The sequence below is a fragment of the Pseudophryne corroboree genome, chromosome 9, assembly GCF_028390025.1.
Source record: "Pseudophryne corroboree isolate aPseCor3 chromosome 9, aPseCor3.hap2, whole genome shotgun sequence".
NCBI classification, from domain to species: Eukaryota; Metazoa; Chordata; class Amphibia; order Anura; family Myobatrachidae; genus Pseudophryne; species Pseudophryne corroboree.
The window spans coordinates 60,267,579-60,292,435 of NC_086452.1; the positions used below are offsets into that span (position 1 = coordinate 60,267,579).

Sequence of the window (24,857 nt, forward strand, 5' to 3'; positions counted from 1 at the left end):
GGCTCTACGAAAATGCAGCCTAGCGATCAGGTCTGAATTAGGCCCAATGTGTACTGGCAGCCCCACAATATGACAATGTAAACTAGAGCACTGCAATGGCTCATATAATAAACTGGGGCAGTACTATGGGGCATAACAGTAACATAGGTCCAGATTTATCAAGCCTTGGAGAGTGGTAAATTGCATGGTGATAAAGTACAAACCAATCAGCTCATTTTCAAACACAGCCTGTAACATGACAGTTAGGAGCTGATTGGTTGGTACTTTATCATCGTGCAATGTATCATACACACACACTGCTCAAAAAAATAAAGGGAACACTTAAACAACACATCTAGATCTTAATGAATGAAATATTATTATTTAATATTTTGTTCTTTACATAGTTGAATGTGCTGACAACAAAATCACACAAAAAATATCAGTGGAAATCAAATGTATTAACCCATGGAGGTCTGGATTTAGAGTCACACTCAAAATTAAAGTGGAAAAACACACTACAGGCTGATCCAACTTTAATGTAATGTCCTTAAAACAAGTTAAAATGAGGCTAGGTAATGTGTGTGTGGCCTCCACGTGCCTGTATGACCTCCCTACAATGCCTGGGCATGCTCCTGATGAGGTGGCGGATGGTCTCCTGAGGGATCTCCTCCCAGACCTGGACTAAAGCATCCGCCAACTCCTGGACAGTCTGTGGTGCAACGTGGCGTTGGTGGATGGAGCGAGACATGATGTCCCAGATGTGCTCAATTGGATTCAGGTCTGGGGAACGGGCGGGCCAGTCCATAGCATCAATGCCTTCGTCTTGCAGGAACTGCTGACACACTCCAGCCACATGAGGTCTAGCATTGTCTTGCATTAGGAGGAACCCAGGGCCAACCGCACCAGCATATGGTCTCACAAGGGGTCTGAGGATCTCATCTCGGTACCTAATGGCAGTCAGGCTACCTCTGGCGAGCACATGGAGGGCTGTGCGGCCCCCCAAAGAAATGCCACCCCACACCATTACTGACCCACTGCCAAACCGGTCATGCTGGAGGATGTTGCAGGCAGCAGAACGTTCTCCTTGACGTCTCCAGACTCTGTCACATGTGCTCAGTGAGAACCTGCTTTCATCTGTGAAGAGCACAGGGCGCCAGTGGCGAATTTGCCAATCTTGGTGTTCTCTGGCAAATGCCAAACGTCCTGCACGGTGTTGGGCTGTAAGCACAACCCCCACCTGTGGACGTCGCGCCCTCATAACACCCTCATGGAGTCTGTTTCTGATCGCTTGAGTAGATACATGCACATTTGTGGCTTGCTGGAGGTCATTTTGCAGGGCTCTGGCAGTGCTCCTCCTGTTCCTCCTTGCACAAAGGCGGAGGTAGCGGTCCTGCTGCTGGGTTGTTGCCCTCCTACGGCCTCCTCCACGTCTCCTGATGTACTGCCCTGTCTCCTGGTAGCGCCTCCATGCTCTGGACACTACGCTGACAGACACAGCAAACCTTCTTGCCACAGCTCGCATTGATGTGTCATCCTGGATGAGCTGCACTACCTGAGCCACTTGTGTGGGTTGTAGACTCCGTCTCATGCTACCACTAGAGTGAAAGCACCGCCAGCTTTCAAAAGTGACCAAAACATCAGACAGAAAGCATAGGAGCTGAGAAGTGGTCTGTGGTCACCACCTGCAGAACAACTCCTTTATTGGGGGTGTCTTTATAAATTGCCTATAATTTCCACCTGTTGTCTATTCCATTTGCACAACAGCATGTGAAATTGATTGTCAATCAGTGTTGCTTCCTAAGTGGACAGTTTGATTTCACAGAAGTGTGATTGACTTGGAGTTACATTGTGTTGTTGCCGGTAGATCTCTTCTCGGTAATCACATAGATCTTGAATTACCAAACCCCCACCTTTGTCAGCCGGGCGGAAGATGACGTCTTTATAGCCACTTAGGTCCTTTAATGCATCCCTCTCCCCTTTTGACATATTGTTCCTTTGTTGCGTTGGGGTGCTGTTGTAGCGTGTAACTGAATCATCCATTAACCGTATGAAGGTTTTCAATGAAGGATTAGATGACTGAGGGTCAAATGTGGACGTGGAGCGGGTGGCTAGGAATTTATTGAATATCGTAGTGTTAGTTTGTGTATCCATATGGTCTTGGAAGTATTCCTGTAGCCTTAATTTACGTGAGAATTTGTGTAGGTCCAATTTCCAGGAGAACGCATCGTGTCTATTAGTGGGAACGTATGAAAGACCTCTATTGAAGACCTTAATCTCTATCGGTGTAAAAGTCCTGGACGAGAGATTAAATATTAGGTTTTGTTCCTGACTGCCCGACTTCTGTAGTCTCTTGTTTTGGCCCCCTCTACGGGTGGCCGCCCTCTTGTTCCTTTGGCCTTGGCCTGTGCGTCCCCTAAAGCGATGTCACTTAGAGGGGTAGAGGTTTCATCCGAGTCTGGTGCTAGGAACTCACTATCGCTATTTGAGGAGTAACCGGGTTTAGGTCCCCCATCTCTTCTCTTCCTCCATTCCCTCTTAAAGGTGTAGTTACGTGGACCGGTCTTATGTGTATCACCTCCCATTAGCCACTTGTATACTTGGTTATCCTCATAATCACTTTTGACAATGCGGTGTTTATTTCTCTTAAAGCGTATAAGCTCTTTCTTATATGAATCACATTGGCCTTGGAGTTTGGATATCCAGTCATGTGAGGGATCATCTTGGAGTGTCTTTAGGTTCTCCTTTTCAAAGCTGGTAATTTTGTCTCTAGTCACCTTCATCTCTCGTCCCACTTCCTCCACTACTAATAGGACTAAGTCCAGACTGCATCTATTTATTATTGCCGTCCATTTATGGCAAAAGTCAGGATTGTACCTGCCCAGTGTGGGTACATTTCTAATCCTAAATCCCCTAGGGATCATCTGTTCCCGATGGTACTCTGATAGGGAAATTCCATGCATGAGGTAGTCAATTTCTTTTTTCTGTAATTGTAAAAGCTGATTAAACGTATCCTGGGCATCTAGTTGTATATCTGCCTCAGGGAGTAGATCTTTGAATAAAAGTCTCTCTGCGTCACTCTCATTGTAACTAAATGTGCCTCCCTTGGGTTTGGTCACATTACGGCAGCCAGAGGCTTCCCTTGATTCACTGGCATTTGAAAAATCCATAATTAGGTTTTTGATAGGTGCTGACCCGTACGTGTCTAGTGCTGTCTAGTGATTATAAAAGTGCAATAAGTGCTAAAGTGCAATATTCAAAAAGTGCCTGTGCTCCTTATATCTATATTGGTCACACGACTTGACTTGGTTCAATATTGTAGTTCATACAGTATGGTCGGACTCTGATGGGTGCCCTGGCTCGGGCGGTCCTGGGCTGTACTCCCAGGCCAAATAACAAATGTGGCAATGGTGCCCGGCACTCCTGGTCCTGCAGCTTTAAGTTGCCTGGGTGCCCTCCGAGCTGGCTTGAATACGCATTCAGAAAAAAACGGCGTCACTCCAGGTCTTAGGGTGTTAATGGTGTATTTCAAATTTTCATCACGGAAACCAACGTTTCGGGGCCCGTAGCCCCTTTGTCAAGGTGTGTGTGGTGCAAGAAAGAAAAAGTCTTACCTTTTAAAGGCCCGTGTAACCATACGTGAGGAGGAGCTTCACCGGCGCCGCCACCTCTGTCGGTTGCCGGGGGACTTCCGGCGTCACGCGTAGGCGCCCGTCCACTTCCGGCGTCCCGCAGTTGTGACGTAACGATTGGGTCCCGGCCTGGTAGCCATAGCAACCCGTGCCGCTTGCCAATGCGCTTGCGCGCCGGGTTCTGCAAAGAATATATAAAGTCCCCAGTAGACAGACGGCACTCAGAGGCTTAGAAATGCAAGTATAACAAGCTGTATTTGAGATCGAAGTTTCGGGGTGCAACCCCCTTTCTCAAGATTCCATCACAGCATAAACAGACATGACAAGAATATACAATAATTTACCCTATAAGTACCCCACCATAAAGTGCACAACGGGCTCCCGCCGGCGTCCGCGTCCCCCGGCGCTTCCGCAGCTCCCAGCGCGACTTCCGGTCCGTGCGTTCCACCCGACGGCGGAAGTCCGTCCTGCGTTCCACCTGTTCCTATGGCGACGCCATTGAGTCTAGGCGGTGCAGCAGTTCCATAGCCGTCCCAGTGACGGCTCGGCCTTAGTTGAGAGTCTGATAGCGCATGCATGGGTCACAGTCACTACAGCGGTAGCTCCATACCCTCCACCTATGTGACATTAAAACCAATTAAAATGCAAAGTGTATACACATACTAATTATCAACTTAAGGAGGACGTCAATAGAAATATAAACAGAGCTGTATTGGACACCAGTGACAGAGATAGATAATCATTATTCCAACAAGTAGACATCAATACTTAACCATTCTATCATAAGCTAAATAACAGTACCAGTATGGAATAAAGCATTAAGTTAAGGAATTCCAATTAATTCTTTCATTCAGGCCATAAGGTTGTACACAATTAAGCCTAAAGATCCAGCTAGTTTCTAGATTGAACAATTTTCTGGCTCTATCACCACCTCTAATCGATTCCTTACATGATCTATGATAAAGTATTTCAGAGAGGATAAGCAGTGTCCCTGTGCTTTAAAATGTCTCGCCACAGGTTGTTCAATTTCTTTGCCCGAAAGGGCCGCTTTGATGGCAGATCTATGTAAAGCCATTCGCTCACGGAACTTTCTGATAGTTTGGCCCACAGAATAGAGCCCGCATGGGCATACAATAATGTATACCACATGCGTCGTAGTGCACGTCAAGTCAACACATGTCGGATATTATAAATCCTCTCATTCCACTTCTTCATTTGATCCCATTTCTACAAATCCTTCGATTAAGACCTTTGTCAGGCTCATGGATGAAGCAGTCATCAAATATACCAGCAATCCAGTTCCAGTACGTCACAATTTATCTAAAATGGAATATAAAGCGCTTAAAGATCTGGAAGCATACCAGGACATTATTATCAGGCCTGCAGACAAGGACGGCGCAATCTGTGTAATGAACATCACTGACTACCGCGCGGAGATTGAAAGGCAACTGCCGGAACCTGGTGTGTATGTTAAACTTTGTGGGGATCCGACCATGCAGTATCAAAAAGAATTGCATGATATTCTGGCTTTGGCCAAACAAGAAGGAAAAATTTCCTCGAAACTATTCACTATTCTGTATCAACAATTTCTCTGACGTCCTAAGTGGATGCTGGGGACTCCGTCAGGACCATGGGGATTAGCGGCTCCGCAGGAGACAGGGCACAAAAGTAAAAGCTTTAGGATCAGGTGGTGTGCACTGGCTCCTCCCCCTATGACCCTCCTCCAAGCCTCAGTTAGATTTTTGTGCCCGGCCGAGAAGGGTGCAATCTAGGTGGCTCTCCTAAAGAGCTGCTTAGAGTAAAAGTTTTGTTAGGTTTTTTATTTTCAGTGAGTCCTGCTGGCAACAGGCTCACTGCATCGAGGGACTTAGGGGAGAGAAGTGAACTCACCTGCGTGCAGGATGGATTGGCTTCTTAGGCTACTGGACACCATTAGCTCCAGAGGGAGTCGGAACACAGGTCTCACCCTGGGGTTCGTCCCGGAGCCGCGCCGCCGACCCCCTTGCAGATGCCGAAAAGTGAAGAGGTGCAGAAACCGGCGGCAGAAGACTTTTCAGTCTTCATAAGGTAGCGCACAGCACTGCAGCTGTGCGCCATTGTTGTCAGCACACTTCATAGCAGCGGTCACTGAGGGTGCAGGGCGCTGGGGGGGGGCGCCCTGGGCAGCAATGATAGTACCTTATTCTGGCTAAAAATACATCACATATAGCCCCTGGGGGCTATATGGATGTATTTAACCCCTGCCAGGTCTCAGAAAAACGGGAGAAGAAGCCCGCCGAAAAGGGGGCGGGGCCTATTCTCCTCAGCACACAGCGCCATTTTCCCTCACAGAAATGCTGGTGGGAAGGCTCCCAGGCTCTCCCCTGCACTGCACTACAGAAACAGGGTTAAAACAGAGAGGGGGGGGCACTTATTTGGCGATATGACTATATATATTAAAATGCTATAAGGGAAAAACACTTATATAAAGGTTGTCCCTGTATAATTATAGCGTTTTTGGTGTGTGCTGGCAAACTCTCCCTCTGTCTCCCCAAAGGGCTAGTGGGGTCCTGTCCTCTATCAGAGCATTCCCTGTGTGTGTGCTGTGTGTCGGTACGTGTGTGTCGACATGTATGAGGACGATGTTGGTGAGGAGGCGGAGCAATTGCCTGTAATGGTGATGTCACTCTCTAGGGAGTCGACACCGGAATGGATGGCTTATTCAAGGAATTACGTGATAATGTCAACAGAGACGGCCGGCAAAAAAAAATAGTACCTGTCCAGGCGTCTCAAACACCGTCAGGGGCTTTAAAACGCCCATTTACCTCAGTCGGTCGACACAGACACAGACACGGACACTGATTTCAGTGTCGACGGTGAAGAAACAAACGTATTTTCCTTTAGGGCCACACGTTACTTGTTAAGGGCAATGAAGGAGGTGTTACATATTTCTGATACTACAAGTACCACAAAAAAGGGTATTATGTGGGGTGTGAAAAAACTACCTGTAGTTTTTCCTGAATCAGATAAATGAAATGAAGTGTGTGATGATGCGTGGGTTTCCCCCGATAGAAAATTATTGGCGGTATACCCTTTCCCGCCAGAAGTTAGGGCGCGTTGGGAAACACCCCTTAGGGTGGATAAGGTGCTCACACGCTTATCAAAACAAGTGGCGGTACCGTCTCCGGATAGGGCCGTCCTCAAGGAGCCAACTGATAGGAGGCTGGAAAATATCCTAAGAAGTATATACACACATACTGGTGTTATACTGCGACCAGCGATCGCCTCAGCCTGGATGTGCAGAGCTGGGGTGGCTTGGTCGGATTCCCTGACTAAAAATATTGATACCCTTGACAGGGACAGTATTTTATTGACTATAGAGCATTTAAAGGATGCATTTCTATATATACGAGATGCACAGAGGGATATTTGCACTCTGGCATCAAGAGTAAGTGCGATGTCCATATCTGCCAGAAGATGTTTATGGACACGACAGTGGTCAGGTGATGCAGATTCCAAACGGCACAAAGAAGTATTGCCGTATAAAGGGGAGGAGTTATTTGGGGTCGGTCCATCGGACCTGGTGGCCACGGCAACTGCTGGAAAATCCACCGTTTTTACCCTAAGTCACATCTCTGCAGAAAAAGACACCGTCTTTTCAGCCTCAGTCCTTTCGTCCCCATAAGAGTCATATCTGCCCAGGGATAGAGGAAAGGGAAGAAGACTGCAGCAGGCAGCCCATTCCCAGGAACAGAAGCCTCCACCGCTTCTGCCAAGTTCCTCAGCATGACGCTGGGGCCGTACAGGACCCCTGGATCCTACAAGTAGGATCCCAGGGGTACAGATTGGAAAGTAGAGACGTTTCCCCCTCGCAGGTTCCTGAAGTCTGCTTTACCAACGTCTCCCTCCGACAGGGAGGCAGTATTGGAAACAATTCACAAGCTGTATTCCCAGCAGGTGATAATCAAAGTACCCCTCCTACAACAAGGAAAGGGGTATTATTCCACACTATGTTGTGGTACTGAAGCCAGAAGGCTCGGTGAGACCTATTCTAAATCTGAAATATTTGAACACTTACAAAGGTTCAAATCAAGATGGAGTCACTCAGAGCAGTGATAGCGAACCAGGAAGAAGGGGACTATAGGGTGTCCCGGGACATCAGGGATACTTACCTCCATGTCCCAATTTGCCCTTCTCACCAAGGGTACCTCAGGTTCGTGGTACAGAACTGTCACTATCAGTTTCAGATGCTGCCGTTTGGATTGTCCACGGCACCCCGGGTCTTTACCAAGGTAATGGCCGAAATGATGATTCTTCTTCAAAGAAAATGGACGACCTCCTGATAAGAGCAAGGTCCAGAGAACAGTTGGAGGTCGGAGTAGCACTATCTCAAGTAGTTCTACGACAGCACGGGTGGATTCTAAATATTCCAAAACCGCAGTTGTTTCCGACGACACATCGGCTGTTCCTAGGGATGATTCTGGACACAGTCCAGAAAAGGGTGTTTCTCCCGGAGAAGAAAGCCAGGGAGTTATCCGAGCTAGTCAGGAACCTCCTAAAACCAGGAAAAGTGTCAGTGCATCATTGCACAAGGGTCCTGGGAAAAATGGTGGCTTCTTACGAAGAGATTCCATTCGGCAGTTTTCACGCAAGAACTTTTCAGTGGGATCTGCTGGAAAAATGGTCCGGATCGCATCTTCAGATGCATCAGCGGATAACCCTGTCTCCAAGGACAAGGGTGTTTCTTCTGCGGTGGCTGCAAAGTACTCATCTACTAATGGGCCGCAGATTCGGCATTCAGGAAGGGTCCTGGTGACCAGGGATGCCAGCCTGAGAGGCTGGGGAGCAGCCACACAGGGAAAACATTTCCAGGGAGTGTGATCAAGTCTGGAGAATTCTCTCCACATAAATATACTGGAGCTAAGGGCAAGTTACAATGCTCTAAGCTTAGCAAGACCTCTGCTTCAAGGTCAGCCGGTATTGATCCAGTGGGACAACATCACGGCAGTCGCCCACGTAAACAGACAGGGCGGCACAAGAAGCAGAAGGGCAATAGCAGAAACTGCAAGGATTCTTCGCTGGGCGGAAAATCAGGTGATAGCACTGTCAGCAGTGTTCATTCCGACGCCCGGGAGAGTGGGGATTTCATCGGGAAGTCTTACACATGATTGTGAACCATTGGGAAAGACCAAAGGTGGACATGATGGCGTCCCGCCTGAACAAAAAACTGGACAGGTATTGCGCCAGGTCAAGAGACCCTCAGGCAATAGCTGTGGACGCTCTGGTAACACCGTGGGTGTACCAGTCAGTGTATGTGTTCCCTCCTCTGCTTCTCATACCCAAGGTACTGAGAATTATAAGACGTAGAGGAGTAAGAACTATACTCGTGGCTCCGGATTGGCCAAGAAGGACTTGGTACCTGGAACTTCAAGAGATGCTCACAGAGGACTCATGGCCTCTGCCGCTAAGAAGGGACTTGCTTCAGCAAGTACCATGTCTGTTCCAAGACTTACCGCGGCTGCGTTTGACGGCATGGCGGTTGAACGCCGGATCCTAAGGGAAAAAGGCATTCCGGAAGAGGTCATTCCTACCCTGGTCAAAGCCAGGAAGGAGGTGACCGCACAACATTATCACCACATGTGGCGAAAATATGTTGCGTGGTGTGAGGCCAGGAAGGCCCCACGAAGAAATTTCAACTCGGTCGATTCCTGCATTTCCTGCAAACAGGAGTGTCTATGGGCCTCAAATTGGGGTCCATTAAGGTTCAAATTTCGGCCCTGTCGATTTTCTTCCAGAAAGAATTGGCTTCAGTTCCTGAAGTCCAGAAGTTTGTCAAGGGAGTACTGCATATACAACCCCCTTTTGTGCCTCCAGTGGCACTGTGGGATCTCAACGTAGTTCTGGGATTCCTCAAATCACATTGGTTTAAACCGCTCAAATCTGTGGATTTGAAATATCTCACATGGAAAGTGACCATGCTGTTGGCCCTGGCCTCGGCCAGGCGAGTGTCAGAATTGGCGACTTTGTCTCACAAAAGCCCATATCTGATTGTCCATTCGGACAGGGCAGAGCTGCGGACTCGTCCCCAGTTTCTCCCTAAGGTGGTGTCAGTGTTTCACCTGAACCAGCTTATTGTGGTACCTGCGGCTACTAGGGACTTGGAGGACTCCAAGTTGCTAGATGTTGTCAGGGCCCTGAAAATATAGGTTTCCAGGACGGCTGGAGTCAGGAAAACTGACTTGCTGTTATCCTGTATGCACCCAATAAACTGGGTGCTCTTGATTCTAAGCAGACGATTGCTAGTTGGATGTGTAGTACAATTCAGCTTGCACATGCTGTGGCAGGCCTGCCACAGCCAAAATATGTAAATGCCCATTCCACAAGGAAGGTGGGCTCATCTTGGGCGGCTGCCCGAGGGGTCTCGGCTTTACAACTTTGCCGAGCAGCTACTTGGTCAGGGGCACACCCTGACTGAGGAGGACCGGGAGTTCTCTCATTCGGTGCTGCAGAGTCATCCGCACTCTCCCGCCCGTTTGGGAGCTTTGGTATAATCCCCATGGTCCTGACGGAGTCCCCAGCATCCACTTAGGACGTCAGAGAAAATAAGAATTTACTTACCGATAATTCTATTTCTCGTAGTCCGTAGTGGATGCTGGGCGCCCATCCCAAGTGCGGATTGTCTGCAATACTTGTACATAGTTATTGTTACAAAAATCGGGTTATTATTGTTGTGAGCCATCTTTTCAGAGGCTCCGCTGTTATCATGCTGTTAACTGGGTTCAGATCACAGGTTGTACAGTGTGATTGGTGTGGCTGGTGTGAGTCTTACCCGGGATTCAAAATCCTTCCTTATTGTGTACGCTCGTCCGGGCACAGTATCCTAACTGAGGCTTGGAGGAGGGTCATAGGGGGAGGAGCCAGTGCACACCACCTGATCCTAAAGCTTTTACTTTTGTGCCCTGTCTCCTGCGGAGCCGCTAATCCCCATGGTCCTGACGGAGTCCCCAGCATCCACTACGGACTACGAGAAATAGAATTATCGGTAAGTAAATTCTTATTTTCCGGTGGTACCCATCCTCTATACACTCCCTAAGCTTCACAAGAACCCTGTGCAACCGCCGGGTAGACCCATCATCTCGGCGAGGGATTCGATGTATCAACCAGTCTCACGCCTACTGGATCATATTCTTCAGCCACTGCTTCCATGGAAAAAAGCATTCCTGAAGGATACCACCAGCTTTTTAAATCTATTGACAAGCTTCAAGGACTCCGTCTCATGCTACCACTAGAGTGAAAGCACCGCCAGCTTTCAAAAGTGACCAAAACATCAGACAGAAAGCATAGGAGCGGAGAAGTGGTCTGTGGTCACCACCTGCAGAACAACTCCTTTATTGGGGGTGTCTTGCTAATGGCCTATAATTTCCACCTGTTGTCTATTCCATTTGCACAACAGCATGTGAAATTGATTGTCAATCAGTGTTGCATCCTAAGTGGACAGTTTGATTTCACAGAAGTGTGATTGACTTGGAGTTACATTGTGTTGTTTAAGTGTTCCCTTTATTTTTTTGAGCAGTGTATATATATCTATATCTATCTATCTATCTATCTATCTATCTATCTATCTATCTATCTATCTATCTATCTATCTATCTATCTATCTATCCTGAACACAATCAGGGGATACTTAGTGTTTGCAAGCGTCCCCTGAAACACAGCTGGCATTGGGACAGGGGTCCATTCAAAATGTTGCTATGGGGCCCACAAAGTTTTAGCTACGCCCCTGGGTCCACTGAACATTTGGAGGTATTTTATGAACCCCTCGGGCAGCGCTGACGGCAATGATCATCTGGTAGGGATTTGTTATATTTGTAACTTCCATAACTTTGTGTCTCAGATATATGGGTCTAGGGCCTAGAGCATTGCAAATGCAATCCTTAGCAATGCAAGTGCAGAAAGACGTGCATAGCAATACTGCGATCGATGCAATGCTCATCTGCGACGGCAGGCTGCAATATCGGTATTTGTCCCAATATTGCAGAACGTGGGAAATAATCTGATCGTTTTATTGTAGCCGGTATAACGCACAGACGTCTCTTGCAGGTGGAGTGTCACCCGTACTTGGCTCAGAACGAGCTGATCGCTCACTGTCATGCCAACGGGATTGTTGTCACTGCGTACAGTCCGCTGGTTTCTCCAAGCCGGAGTTGGAAAAAGCCAGGGGAACCTGTTCTGCTGGAGGAACCGTGCATTCTGGAGATGGCCAAAAAATATGGCAAATCAACAGCCCAGGTCGTTCTCAGGTACATGTATGATCCCTGTCCTGGCGGGTAGCCATGTGCTCCTGTCGTCGGTGTGTCCACTGATCTGTGACCACATCATGATACAACATTTTTGAAAAGTGCTCTCAAGTACAGGTAGCCCTGACCAATATCAGCCAACCTGGCGTCTGATTTCATTGTCCAATCACTGATGGAGTCTGGGCGCAGCACCACTTGTTCCACGCAGTTACCCGTAGAACATTTCTAAGTGAGTTTTCCTCTGTAACAAAGTCACAGAGCAAGATAGGAGAAATCACGTGGCCAGTGGAACCATGAATACAGCCCCTAGCAGCAATAGGCTTTGGTGCCAAATTCTACGTATTGTGACTGTAGGGGAGACCTGCAGCTTCCCCATGAGGCACTCTTGGACATTAAAGCTGTATAGCCATTTAACTGACAAATTATTTTCCCAAAATTGGTCAGAAATTGTCAGCATAATTGTAAGAAATGTGTCTGTGCTCCATCCACTCATTCCGTCAGGACGAAGCCTGGCATACAGGTGAAACGCGTCAGTCAAGGCGTGAGTGGATGGAACATGGACATGCTTACTGAATACAAGCAGGAGCGCTCTTTCTTGTCTGCCAGCAGACATCTCTTGCCTTACATTTCATGTGACCAACCGCACATAACTAATAGTTTTTTTGTAGTTTGTGACTCGGGGGCCTGACCACACCTTCCCCACTGACCACACCCCCTCCCATTACTGGGTCCCATGGGTGTATCACCCCATTAAAGGCTATTTAGATTAAAAGACATTATGGGGTATATTCAATTGAAGGCTGCTGTAGCGCTGCTCTCCCCTGTCTGCCCGCGGCTCTCCCCGTCTCCCCCCCCCCCTCCCCGTCACTCTGCCTCTCCCCGTACCTGCATCACAGCCAACTGGACGCTGCTGTGAGCGGCGGCTGTGACACATCCTCCGGCGCTTCTCTCCCCGTCTGCCTGCGGCTCTCCCCGTCTCTGCTCTCCCCATCTCACTTCGACTTTTTTTAAAGTCGAACTGAGATGGTCGCACGTGGATCGGCAGCTATTCCGCCGATCCACGTGCTTTTCGACAAGTCAAATTCCTCGGGCTTAGATTGAATAGGTCAGAGCCCCTTCCGACCTAAAAAAGTCGAAAACTGCCGTGCTTTCGACTGCAATTGAATATACCCCTATCTCATAAATATATTTGAGACAATTGTTTCTTACATTGTAAAAATAATTAATTAGATGAATAAACAAATAAACAAATTTTTCGTTTTAAGTTATGAATTTATAGCGCTCATTATATGGTCACGAAGTGCGCACTGGGAGTTCTCTTTGTTTTTTCTTTAATAGATTAGGAAGGCCTTGCCATGTGTTTTAGCAGAATTCTACATTACATACAGAGTTATGGGGGTAATTCCAAGTTGATCGCAGCAGGAATTCTGTTAGCAATTGGGCAAAACCATGGCCCTCATTCCGAGTCGTTCGCTCGGTATTTTTCATCGCATCGCAGTGAAATTCCGCTTAGTGCGCATGCGCAATATTCGCACTGCGACTGCGCCAAGTATCTTTGCTATGAAGAAAGTATTTTTACTCACGGCTTTTTCATCGCTCCGGCGATCGTAATGTGATTGACAGGAAATGGGTGTTACTGGGCGGAAACACGGCGTTTTATGGGCGTGTGGCTGAAAACGCTACCGTTTCCGGAAAAAACGCAGGAGTGGCCGGAGAAACGGGGGAGTGGTTGGGCGAACGCTGGGTGTGTTTGTGACGTCAAACCAGGAACGACAAGCACTGAACTGATCGCACAGGCAGAGTAAGTCTGAAGCTACTCTAAAACTGCTAAGTAGTTTGTGATCGCAATATTGCGAATACATCGGTCGCAATTTTAAGATGCTAAGATACACTCCCAGTAGGCGGCGGCTTAGCGTGTGTAACTCTGCTAAATTCGCCTTGCGACCGATCAACTCGGAATGAGGGCCCATGTGCACTGAAGGGGAGGCAGATATAACATGTGCAGAGAGAGTTAGATTTGGGTGTGGTGTGTTCAATCTGCAATCTAATTTGCAGTGTAAAAATAAAGCAGCCAGTATTTACCCTGCACAGAAATAAAATAACCCACCCAAATCTAACTCTCTCTGCAAATGTTATATCTGCCTCCCCTGCAGTGCACATGGTTTTGCCCAATTGCTATCAAAAATCCTGCTGCGATCAACTTGGAATTACCCCCTATATGTGGAACCCAATTAATATTTCACTGTAATCTACCAGGTGGCAGTTGCAGCGTAAGGTCGTTGTCATCCCCAAAAGTGTCACCCCTGCTCGGATTCTGCAGAATATCCAGGTACAGTACTTGTCTATGATGTATAATCTCCCAATCTATATCCATGTGTATGATCTGTATCCTATACCTTGTACAGCAATCTGAGGAAACTGGTTTTACACATCGGTAGTTTTCTGTAGTGAATGAAAATGAAATTAATTCAGCAGTGCCTCCTGCTTGTGGTCTGTGCACACTGTCTGGCTGTGGCTGCTTCTCCCTCTGGCCAGAGGTAATAGGCTGTGGAATGTGGGAGGAGGCGCCATTCTGACGAGATAGTCAGATAGTTACTAGTTTAAAATGGCAATTAGTTGCAACTACATTCGGCCCTCCCAGAGCCGTAACAAGACATTTTGGTGCTCTGTGCTAGAAAGAGAATTGGTGGCTCCCCGCCCCTCATATCTAAATAAAGAGAGTGCATGCTGAAGGCGTGGCTTTTTGGGGAAAGGGATGGTCACAGTAGTATCCCTTATACACAATACACTACACAGTAGTACCCCTTATACACCTTACACCACAGTAGCACCCTTTACACATATTACGCCACAGTAGAGCCCCTTAAAGACGTTATGCCACATTAGAACCTCCCTCTCCATTTTCTCCCCCTCTTCCTCATTATCATTCCTCCTCATACTCATTACCATCATTCCTCCACCTCCACAAAACATCTCATCATCATCGTTCCTCCCTCTCCTCCTCATTATCATTCATCACCTTCCTCATCATCATGCCTCACCCTCCTCTTCTTCATCCCCTCCCCCCTCACCTATTTTGATACACCCAGCCACAGAACGGCCCCTCTGTTCATTATGTCCAGCACCAGTCACTTCTAGAGAGACGTCTCCCTTCTGGAGAGCCGAAGCTAAGTCAGCTATTCAGGACATTGTACAGCACACATAATGGCGCCAGGAGCCACTGAGATGTATATTAGTAATATACATGGCAGCGGTTGTCCATAGCATCTGCGCTCTGCAACTCTGTGCCTCCCTAGTTGCGGCCCGGGGCCTTCCATCTTCAATATCCCCCACCCTCCTCATTATGTACTGCCACTCCCATATAATAAATAGGTGTTATCCAATGCAGTGGCCCAGAGCATATATTTATGTCAAGTCAACAACTGACCTGACCCTTTTTTGGGGGCTGGACCTAGTTCTATTCGGTAGCATGTAACTCGAGTGAAGGCCATTTCATCTTTTCTTATTACTATGGTAAACATTTATCCTGACGTGATTACTGCTTAGTAACAGATGCAGCATTTGGGAATTAAACATAACTCTCTGTTTTGATTGGACAGGTGTTTGATTTCTGTCTAACCGAGGAGGAAATGAAACAAATTGGAGCCCTTAACAAGAACAAGAGATATATGGTTCCAGAATTTTTGGTAATATTCTATATGGAAAACCAAACCCCTATACTGTACATTATAAGGATGTTAGATGTCATATAAAGGCATACTGTTTATGGCCATAGGCTTCTGTACAAGTTACAGGAATCCCGTGTGAGTTCTATCATCTATAATATGTTACAGTAGGGTTGGGGTCAGTTATTCCCTATAATACACAATTTCCTAATGACCTCTGACCTGATGACATCACAGCTCACGTTCGGTACATACCCTAAAATATAGCCCACCTCATCCATACCTTACTGGAGTATTCAGTTTTCCCATTTCCTGCACAGTTTTTGAAACAAAATGGTGTACTGCGACTGTTGAATCACACTGTATAATAAAAATGGCTTCCCTGGTAACAGGACCAGGTGTAGGGTCACAATAGGATTCCCAGCGTAGATTTTTGTGGCTAAATGCAAAAACTTGTATAATATATATATATATATATATATATATATATATATATGCAGAAAGGACAATGTGGACTCTGCGCTCATTCACTTATGCTTGATCATTGGAATCAATTAAATATACATTTGTAACCCCAACGTGTAATCGGTATTCCACCTGATACACAGGACGATAGTCACTAAAATCCACTTTAAATTTCTGGACTGCCGCTCCCCTCGTTTTGTATCCCCGGAACTCCTTGGGTAAATTGATCTAGCAAAAAGATATGGAGAAGGGGCGCGTCATAGTGTAAAACGTTTAATTAAATTAAAATGACATTCGTACATTAGCAGCACACTTAGGATGTCAAGACTCGTACCGCACAACAACCAGTGTGGGCCGGTTACCACATGGTTTAGTGGAAATCCTCCCGGCAATTACCCGAACCTCGTCTCGTCGGACCTCGGACTCCTGCCTCCCGCAACTGGCCGCCAACAGCGGTCACCGCGGGTCGGATCACTGGACCACTCGACTGGACGGTAGATACAGGAGGATGATGACGTCAAACGACTCCGTCCTAACACGTTTCGTCACAGACTTCGTCAGAGGGCGCCCAGATACACTTATACAATACATCTTTACTTCTGCTACAAGTCCACTTGTATAATGTTTTATTACACTTTCTATTCACCAAATGCACTAACACACTGGCGTATCTAGAATGGGTGCAGTGTATGCGGTGCATAGGGGCTCCTGAGTTCAAACGGGGCCCCCACCGCACACTCTGCACCCATTTTTTTAATACTCATCCCTCCAGAGTCCCGCTCCGACATGTGGAATCACTGTAAACATGGTGCAGTGCCCATTTTCACAGTGTTCTGCACATGCACAGTAGAGAAATCATTGGGAAAATTACCACTGCACCATTTTCCCAGTGATCTACACATGCGCAGTAGAGTCTGAGCCCTATAGGGTTCAGACTCTCCAACGCTGCCGAAGGAGAGGAGGGGGCCCGAACGTAGGGGGCAGCACACGGCCTCCTCCTCTCTTAAAGTGTGCCTATAACTGGTCTTCCCTTCTCCTGGCTCTATACATACTGTATGTTAGATTCCTCAGTGACTGTCAATATCCTTATAATGCACAAGTCATGCTGTCACCATATATGGGGCAGGATTTAATGCAAGTGCTTTTATATTGTGACATAGAAACAAATATTTGCAGAGCCTGGATGTGGTCAGTACAGCTTCTCACAAAATCAGACCTACCCCCAGCTCTTTACCCATGCCCTCAGTGCCCCCAGCCCAGCCTTATTGTATCCAAAGGCTACTCCAGCACCAGCTCAGCAACACTGGGCGTATCCTGCAGCTTTATCTATTCACCCAGCGCTGCTGCAGCTTTATCTATTCACCCAGCGCTGCTGCAGCTTTATCTATTCACCCAGCGCTGCTACAGCTTTATCTATTCCCCCAGCACTGCTGCAGATTTATCCATTCACCTAGCACTGCTGCAGCTTATCCATTCACCCAGCACTGCTGCAGCTTTATCCATTCACCCAGCACTGCTGCTAATGTTACTGCAGCTTTATCCATTCACCCAGCAACGCTACTAATGTGACTGCAGCTTTATCCATTCACCCAGCACTGCTGCTAATTTGGCTGCAGCTTTATCCATTCACCCAGCACTGCTGCTAATTTGGCTGCAGCTTTATCCATTCACCCAGCACTGCTGCTTATGTGACTGCAGCTTTATCCATTCACCCAGCGCTGCTGCTAATGTGACTGCAGCTTTATCCCTTCACCCAGCGCTGCTGCTAATGTGGCTGCAGCTTTATCCATTCACCCAGCACTGCTGCTAATGTGGCTGCAGCTTTATCTATTCACCCAGCGCTGCTGCAGCTTTATCTATTCACCCAGCGCTGCTACAGCTTTATCTATTCCCCCAGCACTGCTGCAGATTTATCCATTCACCTAGCACTGCTGCAGCTTATCCATTCACCCAGCACTGCTGCAGCTTTATCCATTCACCCAGCACTGCTGCTAATGTTACTGCAGCTTTATCCATTCACCCAGCAACGCTACTAATGTGACTGCAGCTTTATCCATTCACCCAGCACTGCTGCTAATTTGGCTGCAGCTTTATCCATTCACCCAGCACTGCTGCTAATTTGGCTGCAGCTTTATCCATTCACCCAGCACTGCTGCTTATGTGACTGCAGCTTTATCCATTCACCCAGCGCTGCTGCTAATGTGACTGCAGCTTTATCCCTTCACCCAGCGCTGCTGCTAATGTGGCTGCAGCTTTATCCATTCACCCAGCACTGCTGCTAATGTGGCTGCAGCTTTATCTATTCACCCAGCGCTGCTGCAGCTTTATCTACTCACCCATCGCCGCTGCTAATGTGGCTGCAGCTTTATCCATTCACCCAGTGCTGCTGCTAATGTGGCTGCAGCTTTATCCCTTCACACAGCGCTGCTAATGTGGCTGCAGCTTTATCCACTCACACAGCGCTGCTGCTAATGTGGCTGCAGCTTTATCCATTCACCCAGCCCTGCTGCTAATGTGGCTGCAGCTTTATCCATTCACACAGCACTGCTGCTAATGTGGCTGCAGCTTTATCCATTCACCCAGCGCTGCTTCTAATGTGACTGCAGCTTTATCCCTTCCCCCAGCGTCGCTGCTAATGTGACTGCAGCTTTATCCATTCACCCAGCACTGCTGCTAATGTGACTGCAGATTTATCCATTCACCCAGCGCTGCTGCTAATTTGGCTGCAGCTTTATCCCTTCACCCAGCACTGCTGCTAATGTGGCTGGTTTTATCCATTCACCCAGCACTGCTGCTAATGTGGCTGCAGCTTTATCCATTCACTCAGCACTGCTGCTAATGTGGCTGCAGCTTTATCCATTCACACAGCACTGCTGCCAATGTGGCTGCAGCTTTATCCATTCACCCAGCGCTGCTTCTAATATGGCTGCAGTTTTATCCCTTCACCCAGCGTCGCTGCTAATGTGACTGCACCTTTATCCATTCACCCAGCGCTGCTGCTAACGTGGCTGCAGCTTTATCCCTTCACCCAGCGCTGCTGCTAATGTGGCTGCAGCTTTATCCATTCACCCAGCACTGCTGCTAATGTGGCTGCAGCTTTATCCATTCACCCAGCGTCGCTGCTAATGTGACTGCACCTTTATCCATTCACCCAGCACTGCTGCTAATGTGGCTGCAGCTTTATCCATTCACCCAGCGCTGCTGCTAATGTGGCTGCAGCTTTATCCATTCACCCAGCGCTGCTGCTAATGTGACTGCAGTTTTATCCATTCACCCAGCACTGCTGCTAATGTGGCTGCAGCTTTATCCATTCACACAGCGCTGCTGCTAATGTGACTGCAGTTTTATCCATTCACCCAGCACTGCTGCTAATGTGGCTGCAGCTTTATCCATTCACCCAGCGCTGCTGCTAATGTGACTGCAGCTTTATCCATTCACCCAGCGCTGCTGCTAATGTGGCTGCAGCTTTATCCATTCACCCAGAGCTGCTGCTAATGTGGCTGCAGCTTTATCCATTCACCCAGCGCTGCTGCTAATGTGACTGCAGCTTTATCCATTCACCCAGCGCTGCTGCTAATGTGGCTGCAGCTTTACCCATTCACCCAGAGCTGCTGCTAATGTGGCTGCAGCTTTATCCATTCACCCAGCACTGCTGCTAATGTGGCTGCAGCTTTATCTATTCACCCAGCGCTGCTGCAGCTTTATCTACTCACCCATCGCCGCTGCTAATGTGGCTGCAGCTTTATCCATTCACCCAGCGCTGCTGCTAATGTGGCTGCAGCTTTATCCCTTCACACAGCGCTGCTGCTAATGTGGCTGCAGCTTTATCCATTCACCCAGCGCTGCTGCTAATGTGGCTGCAGCTTTATCCATTCACCCAGCGCTGCTGCTAATGTGGCTGCAGCTTTATCCATTCACCCAGTGCTGCTGCTAATGTGGCTGCAGCTTTACCCATTCACCCAGCACTGCTGCTAATGCAGCTGCAGCTTTATCCATTCACCCAGCACTGCTGCTAATGTGGCTGCAGATTTATCCATTCACCCAGCGTTGCTGCTAATATGTTGTATGGTGTTGGGAGCAGGGCAGCCGTCAGGGGGAGGACTGGTGTCCCAGGCCCTTACAGAGAGGGGGGCCCACCCCTGGCTACTACCACCAATAGCTGTAGCGCTGCACCAGTCTGTGAATCAACAGCAGGCTGGTGTGCAGGGAGAACTTCTTAAAACAAGCCTTCCCTGCACATCAGCTCTCCGTGAATCATTACTGTAGGTCCGCATCACTCTACCTATCTGTAAGGTCACAATGTAGGACATCACATAGGGGTGGAGCAGTGCGACAGAATCTTTTATTTGGGAGAGATGGGCCCCACAATTTCTGATGGCAGCCCTGGTTGGGGGGCCTGGTTGCCTAGAGCACTCGGCCTGTGCATACTCCATTAATAAGATGGTAAAAGCATTCCTAAATGTATCTCTGCAGGTCCCATATGTATCACAAGGAAACTGTAGTCCATTCTCGCACAACCCACTCATGTCATTGTGATATCTTGTGGTAGCTGGAACCATGGCAAATAATAAATATTACACATTCTATCCATTTAATTCCTTTGTCTGTTTACAGGTGGATGGAAAGATGGTTCGATACGACCCCAACTACCCCATGTATCCATTTAATGATCCATACTGAGATTATTCCAACGCTGAGCGGTCCGGAGACGCCCCATGTGATCTCTGCTACAGCCTCTGTGTATTCCGATGCAGCCTGCCCAGGCCTAGACGCAGTCACCGCTTTGTGTCTCTGTACCGTGTAACTATTGCTGCGCCGCATTTCCAGACCAGGACCCGGTATCCAGACTGTGTAATAAATGTCCCTTTTTCCAAAGTAGTTTTCTGGCTTCAGTTCTTTCATAAAAGCAAAGGGCATTATGTTACATTCACAAGAGTCCATTTTACACCTACAGCGTGAGGTAAAAACACCTCCCAGATTTTAAAGGTTAACAAAAAAAGGCATGCCAAATGCTATTCAACATTTTAGTACATAATTAGGTCGACTCCATATGGTCAACATCTGAAAAGTCAACACTGGAAAAGGTCACCAGGATCAAAAGGTAGATATTACAATGGTGACAGGTTTTTTTTTGCATTTTTGGGGTTATCGTGGATGGTTTTTCATCTGGGACCACCGTTTGTAGAAACGTTTTGCTCACCACGCTTCAGGCACGATGTCTCGCGCCGCTCGCTACAAGGTTACTAAAGGTTATGATATGTGACATGAATAATCAAGGATGGCAAAAGTCCAAAAACATGAAAAAACCCCAACACCATGTGTCTACCTTTTCTAGTGTCGACCTAATGTATGTTGTTGACCCAGAGTCCGGATCCCATTTGCTTCACGCTGTACAAAATGCTGCTGCTGACACTCTCTCTGGTTGGATTTTAGGCCTAATTCAGACCTGATCGTAGCACCCCTCAATTTACATTTTACAGAGTGTTTACTGTTTAAAAGATGAGATGAATGGTCTGGGTTTGGGTAGCCTATGCCTGCTGAAGGGCTTGGACCGAATCCTCAGTGGCACTGGTGCACTGTTCTAGGGTACCTATCCTGGCAGTGTCGGAGTCAATCTTATCCAGCAAAGCATTCATACAAATCCTTTTGTCAGTGAGGGGCAGTAACATGGCAATAACTTCTTTATCAGCAGGTGAAGGAATTTGGGCCCCCAACTGTACTGCAAGGGAGGAATTGATTGCGGAAAAGAGGGTGGATTTGAGGGTGCAGATTTCTGTCCGAGAGGGTGTCCATGGTCCATGCTCCTTATGTAGGTATGTGTCCATTCCAGGAAAAACAGTAAATTACAGTGAAATGAGCAAGTAACTGTGGCATTGCCATGGGTTACGGCGATTCCTCAAAGTCACATACCATGACTATACGCATTCTAGGTAAACGGTGATAATATCTCATAAATAATGACCAGTATGGGAACTATAAGAGGGCTCAGACACAGTCAGAGAGTCTTCCTGCCTAAAACCTATTAGGGGCTCCAGAATCCTCCCAAAATATATACGAGTAGTGGTCCCAGAGGCCAGCCCAATTTACATCTAAGCAAGCCCTGTGTCAACAAAGGAATTCCTTGCCCAGCCTGGAGGGTGGAGGTTACTGAGGGAGGGGGCTTTTGGAACTATGGGGCAGATGTATTAACCTGGAGATGGCATAAGGAAGTGATAATCCAGTGATAAGTGCAAGGTGATAAACGCACCAGCCAATCAGCTCCATTATGTAAATTGACAGTTAGGAGCTGACTGGCTGGTGCCTTTATCACCTTGCACTTATCACTGGTTTATCACTTCCTTACGCCATGTCAGGCTTAATACATCTGCCCCTATATGACCCAGCAGCATACACTCTTCAAAGGGAGAGCTTTCAGGCTAGGAGTGTTTCGATATTTCTGCGTTCCGGTGGTCTCCCTCCACTCAGACAACCTGACCTCAGCGTAAGTTTGTTAGGTTTTTCTGCCTTTTTCTTTACTTGTTGACTGTATATATAATAATTGTACATATTTCCAATCCTAAAAATGTATCAGCGTATCTCTGTGTTCTTAAGACTTCACGTGCCTGGAACAGCCCATGCTACATGTAGGTAATAATTGTGTGATTTACGTGTCTTGTGAACACAAGAGCGCCATTCTAATTATTACCCCCCTTTATTTATATGGAACCACAAGGGATCCACAGCGCCCAATTACAAAGTACATAAGCGAGTAATCAAAACAGGAAAACAGTGACTTAAAGTTGAAGATAATATAAGACAAGTACAGGGTAAATAAAACAGACAGCAGACGACGCTGAAATAAGTATGGATGGCAGAAACCTTCAGGATTTGGTGCCGTTGAAAATGGCTTACGTAAGAGAAGGAAAAGCACATGAGGGAAGAGGGCCCTGATCGCTAGAGCTTACATTCTACAGGGGAGGGGGAGACAGGGAGGACACAGATGGGGTAGACAGAGCGTGGAACAGAGGGTTAGGATGAGAGATGGCTGGGTTTGGTGAAAAAGTGCATCTTGAGAGTTTGTTTGAAGTTTTGTAAAGAGGAGCAAAGAGTCTGAGGGGGAGAGGTAGCGAATTCCAGAGAAGGGGAGCAGCACGTGAGAAATCTTGGAGATAGGAGTGGGAGGAAGCAATCAGTAGGCAGGAGTCTCCGCGTGCATTAGCAGAGTAAAGAGGACAGGTGGGAGTGTAAAGGGAGATAAGGTCAGAGATGTAAATGGGAGAGGAGTGGGTGAGCGCTTAGTAGGCGAGTGTAAGAAGGTTGAATTGGATTCTGAAAGGGAAGGGAAGCCAGTGAAGGGCTGGTAGGAGATGGGAGGTGGACATAATGCACTTAGAGGAAGATGAGCCGGGATGAAGCATTGAGGATAGATTGGAGTGGAGAGAGGCATTTGTCAGGGATACCAGTCAGGAGGAGAATACAGTAGTCCAGCTGGAGATGACCTGAGTGGATGATGGTCTTAGTAGCATCCTGGGTGAGAAAGGGTCTGATCCTTGAAATATTTTTGAGATGAAAACGGCAGGTTTGTGGTAGGTTCTGAATGTGTGGTTTGAAGGAGAGGGAGGAGTCAAGGATTTCTCAAAGACAGTACACTTGGGGGATTGAGGAGATAGTTGTACCATCAACACAATGAAATTGTAGGAGGCGAGGTTGTGCGGGAGGGTGGGAAGATGATCAGCTCAGTCTTAGACATATTAAGTTTAAGAAAGCTCTGGGAAATCCAAGAAGAGATAGCAGCGAGAAAGTTGGAGAAAGGAGTGAGGAAAGCGGAGAGAGGTCGGGGGAGGAAAGGTGGAATTGAGCATCAAATACTAACAATCCTTGTGGTGGTGCCTTGAGTACCCACGTCAGAACCGGGTGTGGTTCGTTTTATCGACAGTATCTAGGTCGACAATAGGTCGACCACTATAGGTCGACAGTCACTAGGTCGACATGGATGGAAGGTCGACAGGGTTTCTAGGTCGACAGGTCTAAAGGTCGACATGAGGATTTTTTTTTTTTTTGGTGTCGTTTTCTTCGGAGAGTGACCGGGATCCCAAATTACTGCACTGCGTCTCCTCGCATGGCTCGCTTCACTCGCCATGCTTCGGGCATGGTGCCTTCGCTCCGCTACCGCTTCGCTCGGCACACTTTACCGTTCCAATCGTAGTCCACGTGGATCGTTAAGTATGAAAAAAAAAAGTGAAAAACTCATGTCGACCTTTAGACCTGTCGACCTAGCACATGTTGACCTAGAAACCTTGTCGACCTTCCATCCATGTCGACCTAGTGACTGTCGACCTATAGTGGTCGACCTAAACATTGTCGACCTAGACACTGTCGATCTTCAGACCGGATCCCGTCAGAACCACCCACCTGCATTAGGTTGGCGTACCTGAGCGCAAACTGGGGCGGGGTGCTGTGACAATAAGGTATGCAACCTTTGGACGGAGGGAACAAACAGGAACACCAAAATTATTTTAATAACAGGTCATTTTAAAAGGGAAAACAACATTCAGTCCAGCAAGAAACAGGATAGCTCATAGCCTGCAGCAGATGATAATATCAGAGACACTATCCAGTGTGCAGGAACAGAAGCTGCTGGCCAGTTGCAAACGCACCCCCTTTTCCCGACAGGGTAGCCAGCTTCACAGGTGCTCTGATCACAGCAAAAAATAAATAAACGAAGGGGTGATAATGATGATGCTTATAATACACAAAACAGGGAACAAAAACGTAAATCTGAAAGACCTAACCATTCCACTACTGCCTAACCCTAACCCCAATCCCAGTATTTACCTCTGGGATGCGTCAAGATTCAGACT

General features: G+C 47.5%; 1 protein-coding gene across 1 annotated transcript in view; it reads left to right on the forward strand.

Annotated features, from left to right (window-relative positions):
• LOC134957459 (aldo-keto reductase family 1 member A1-like) overlaps positions 1-20,892 on the forward strand; it is a 66,169-nt gene extending 45,277 nt beyond the window's left edge. Inside the window, exons 6-9 of the mRNA XM_063939408.1 lie at positions 11,691-11,890; positions 14,144-14,216; positions 15,487-15,573; positions 20,632-20,892. Coding sequence (XP_063795478.1) covers positions 11,691-11,890; positions 14,144-14,216; positions 15,487-15,573; positions 20,632-20,697 — 426 coding nt within the window. The 3' untranslated portion in view covers positions 20,698-20,892. The remainder of the gene's footprint in view (positions 1-11,690; positions 11,891-14,143; positions 14,217-15,486; positions 15,574-20,631) is intronic.
• Positions 20,893-24,857: the final 3,965 nt, after the last annotated feature.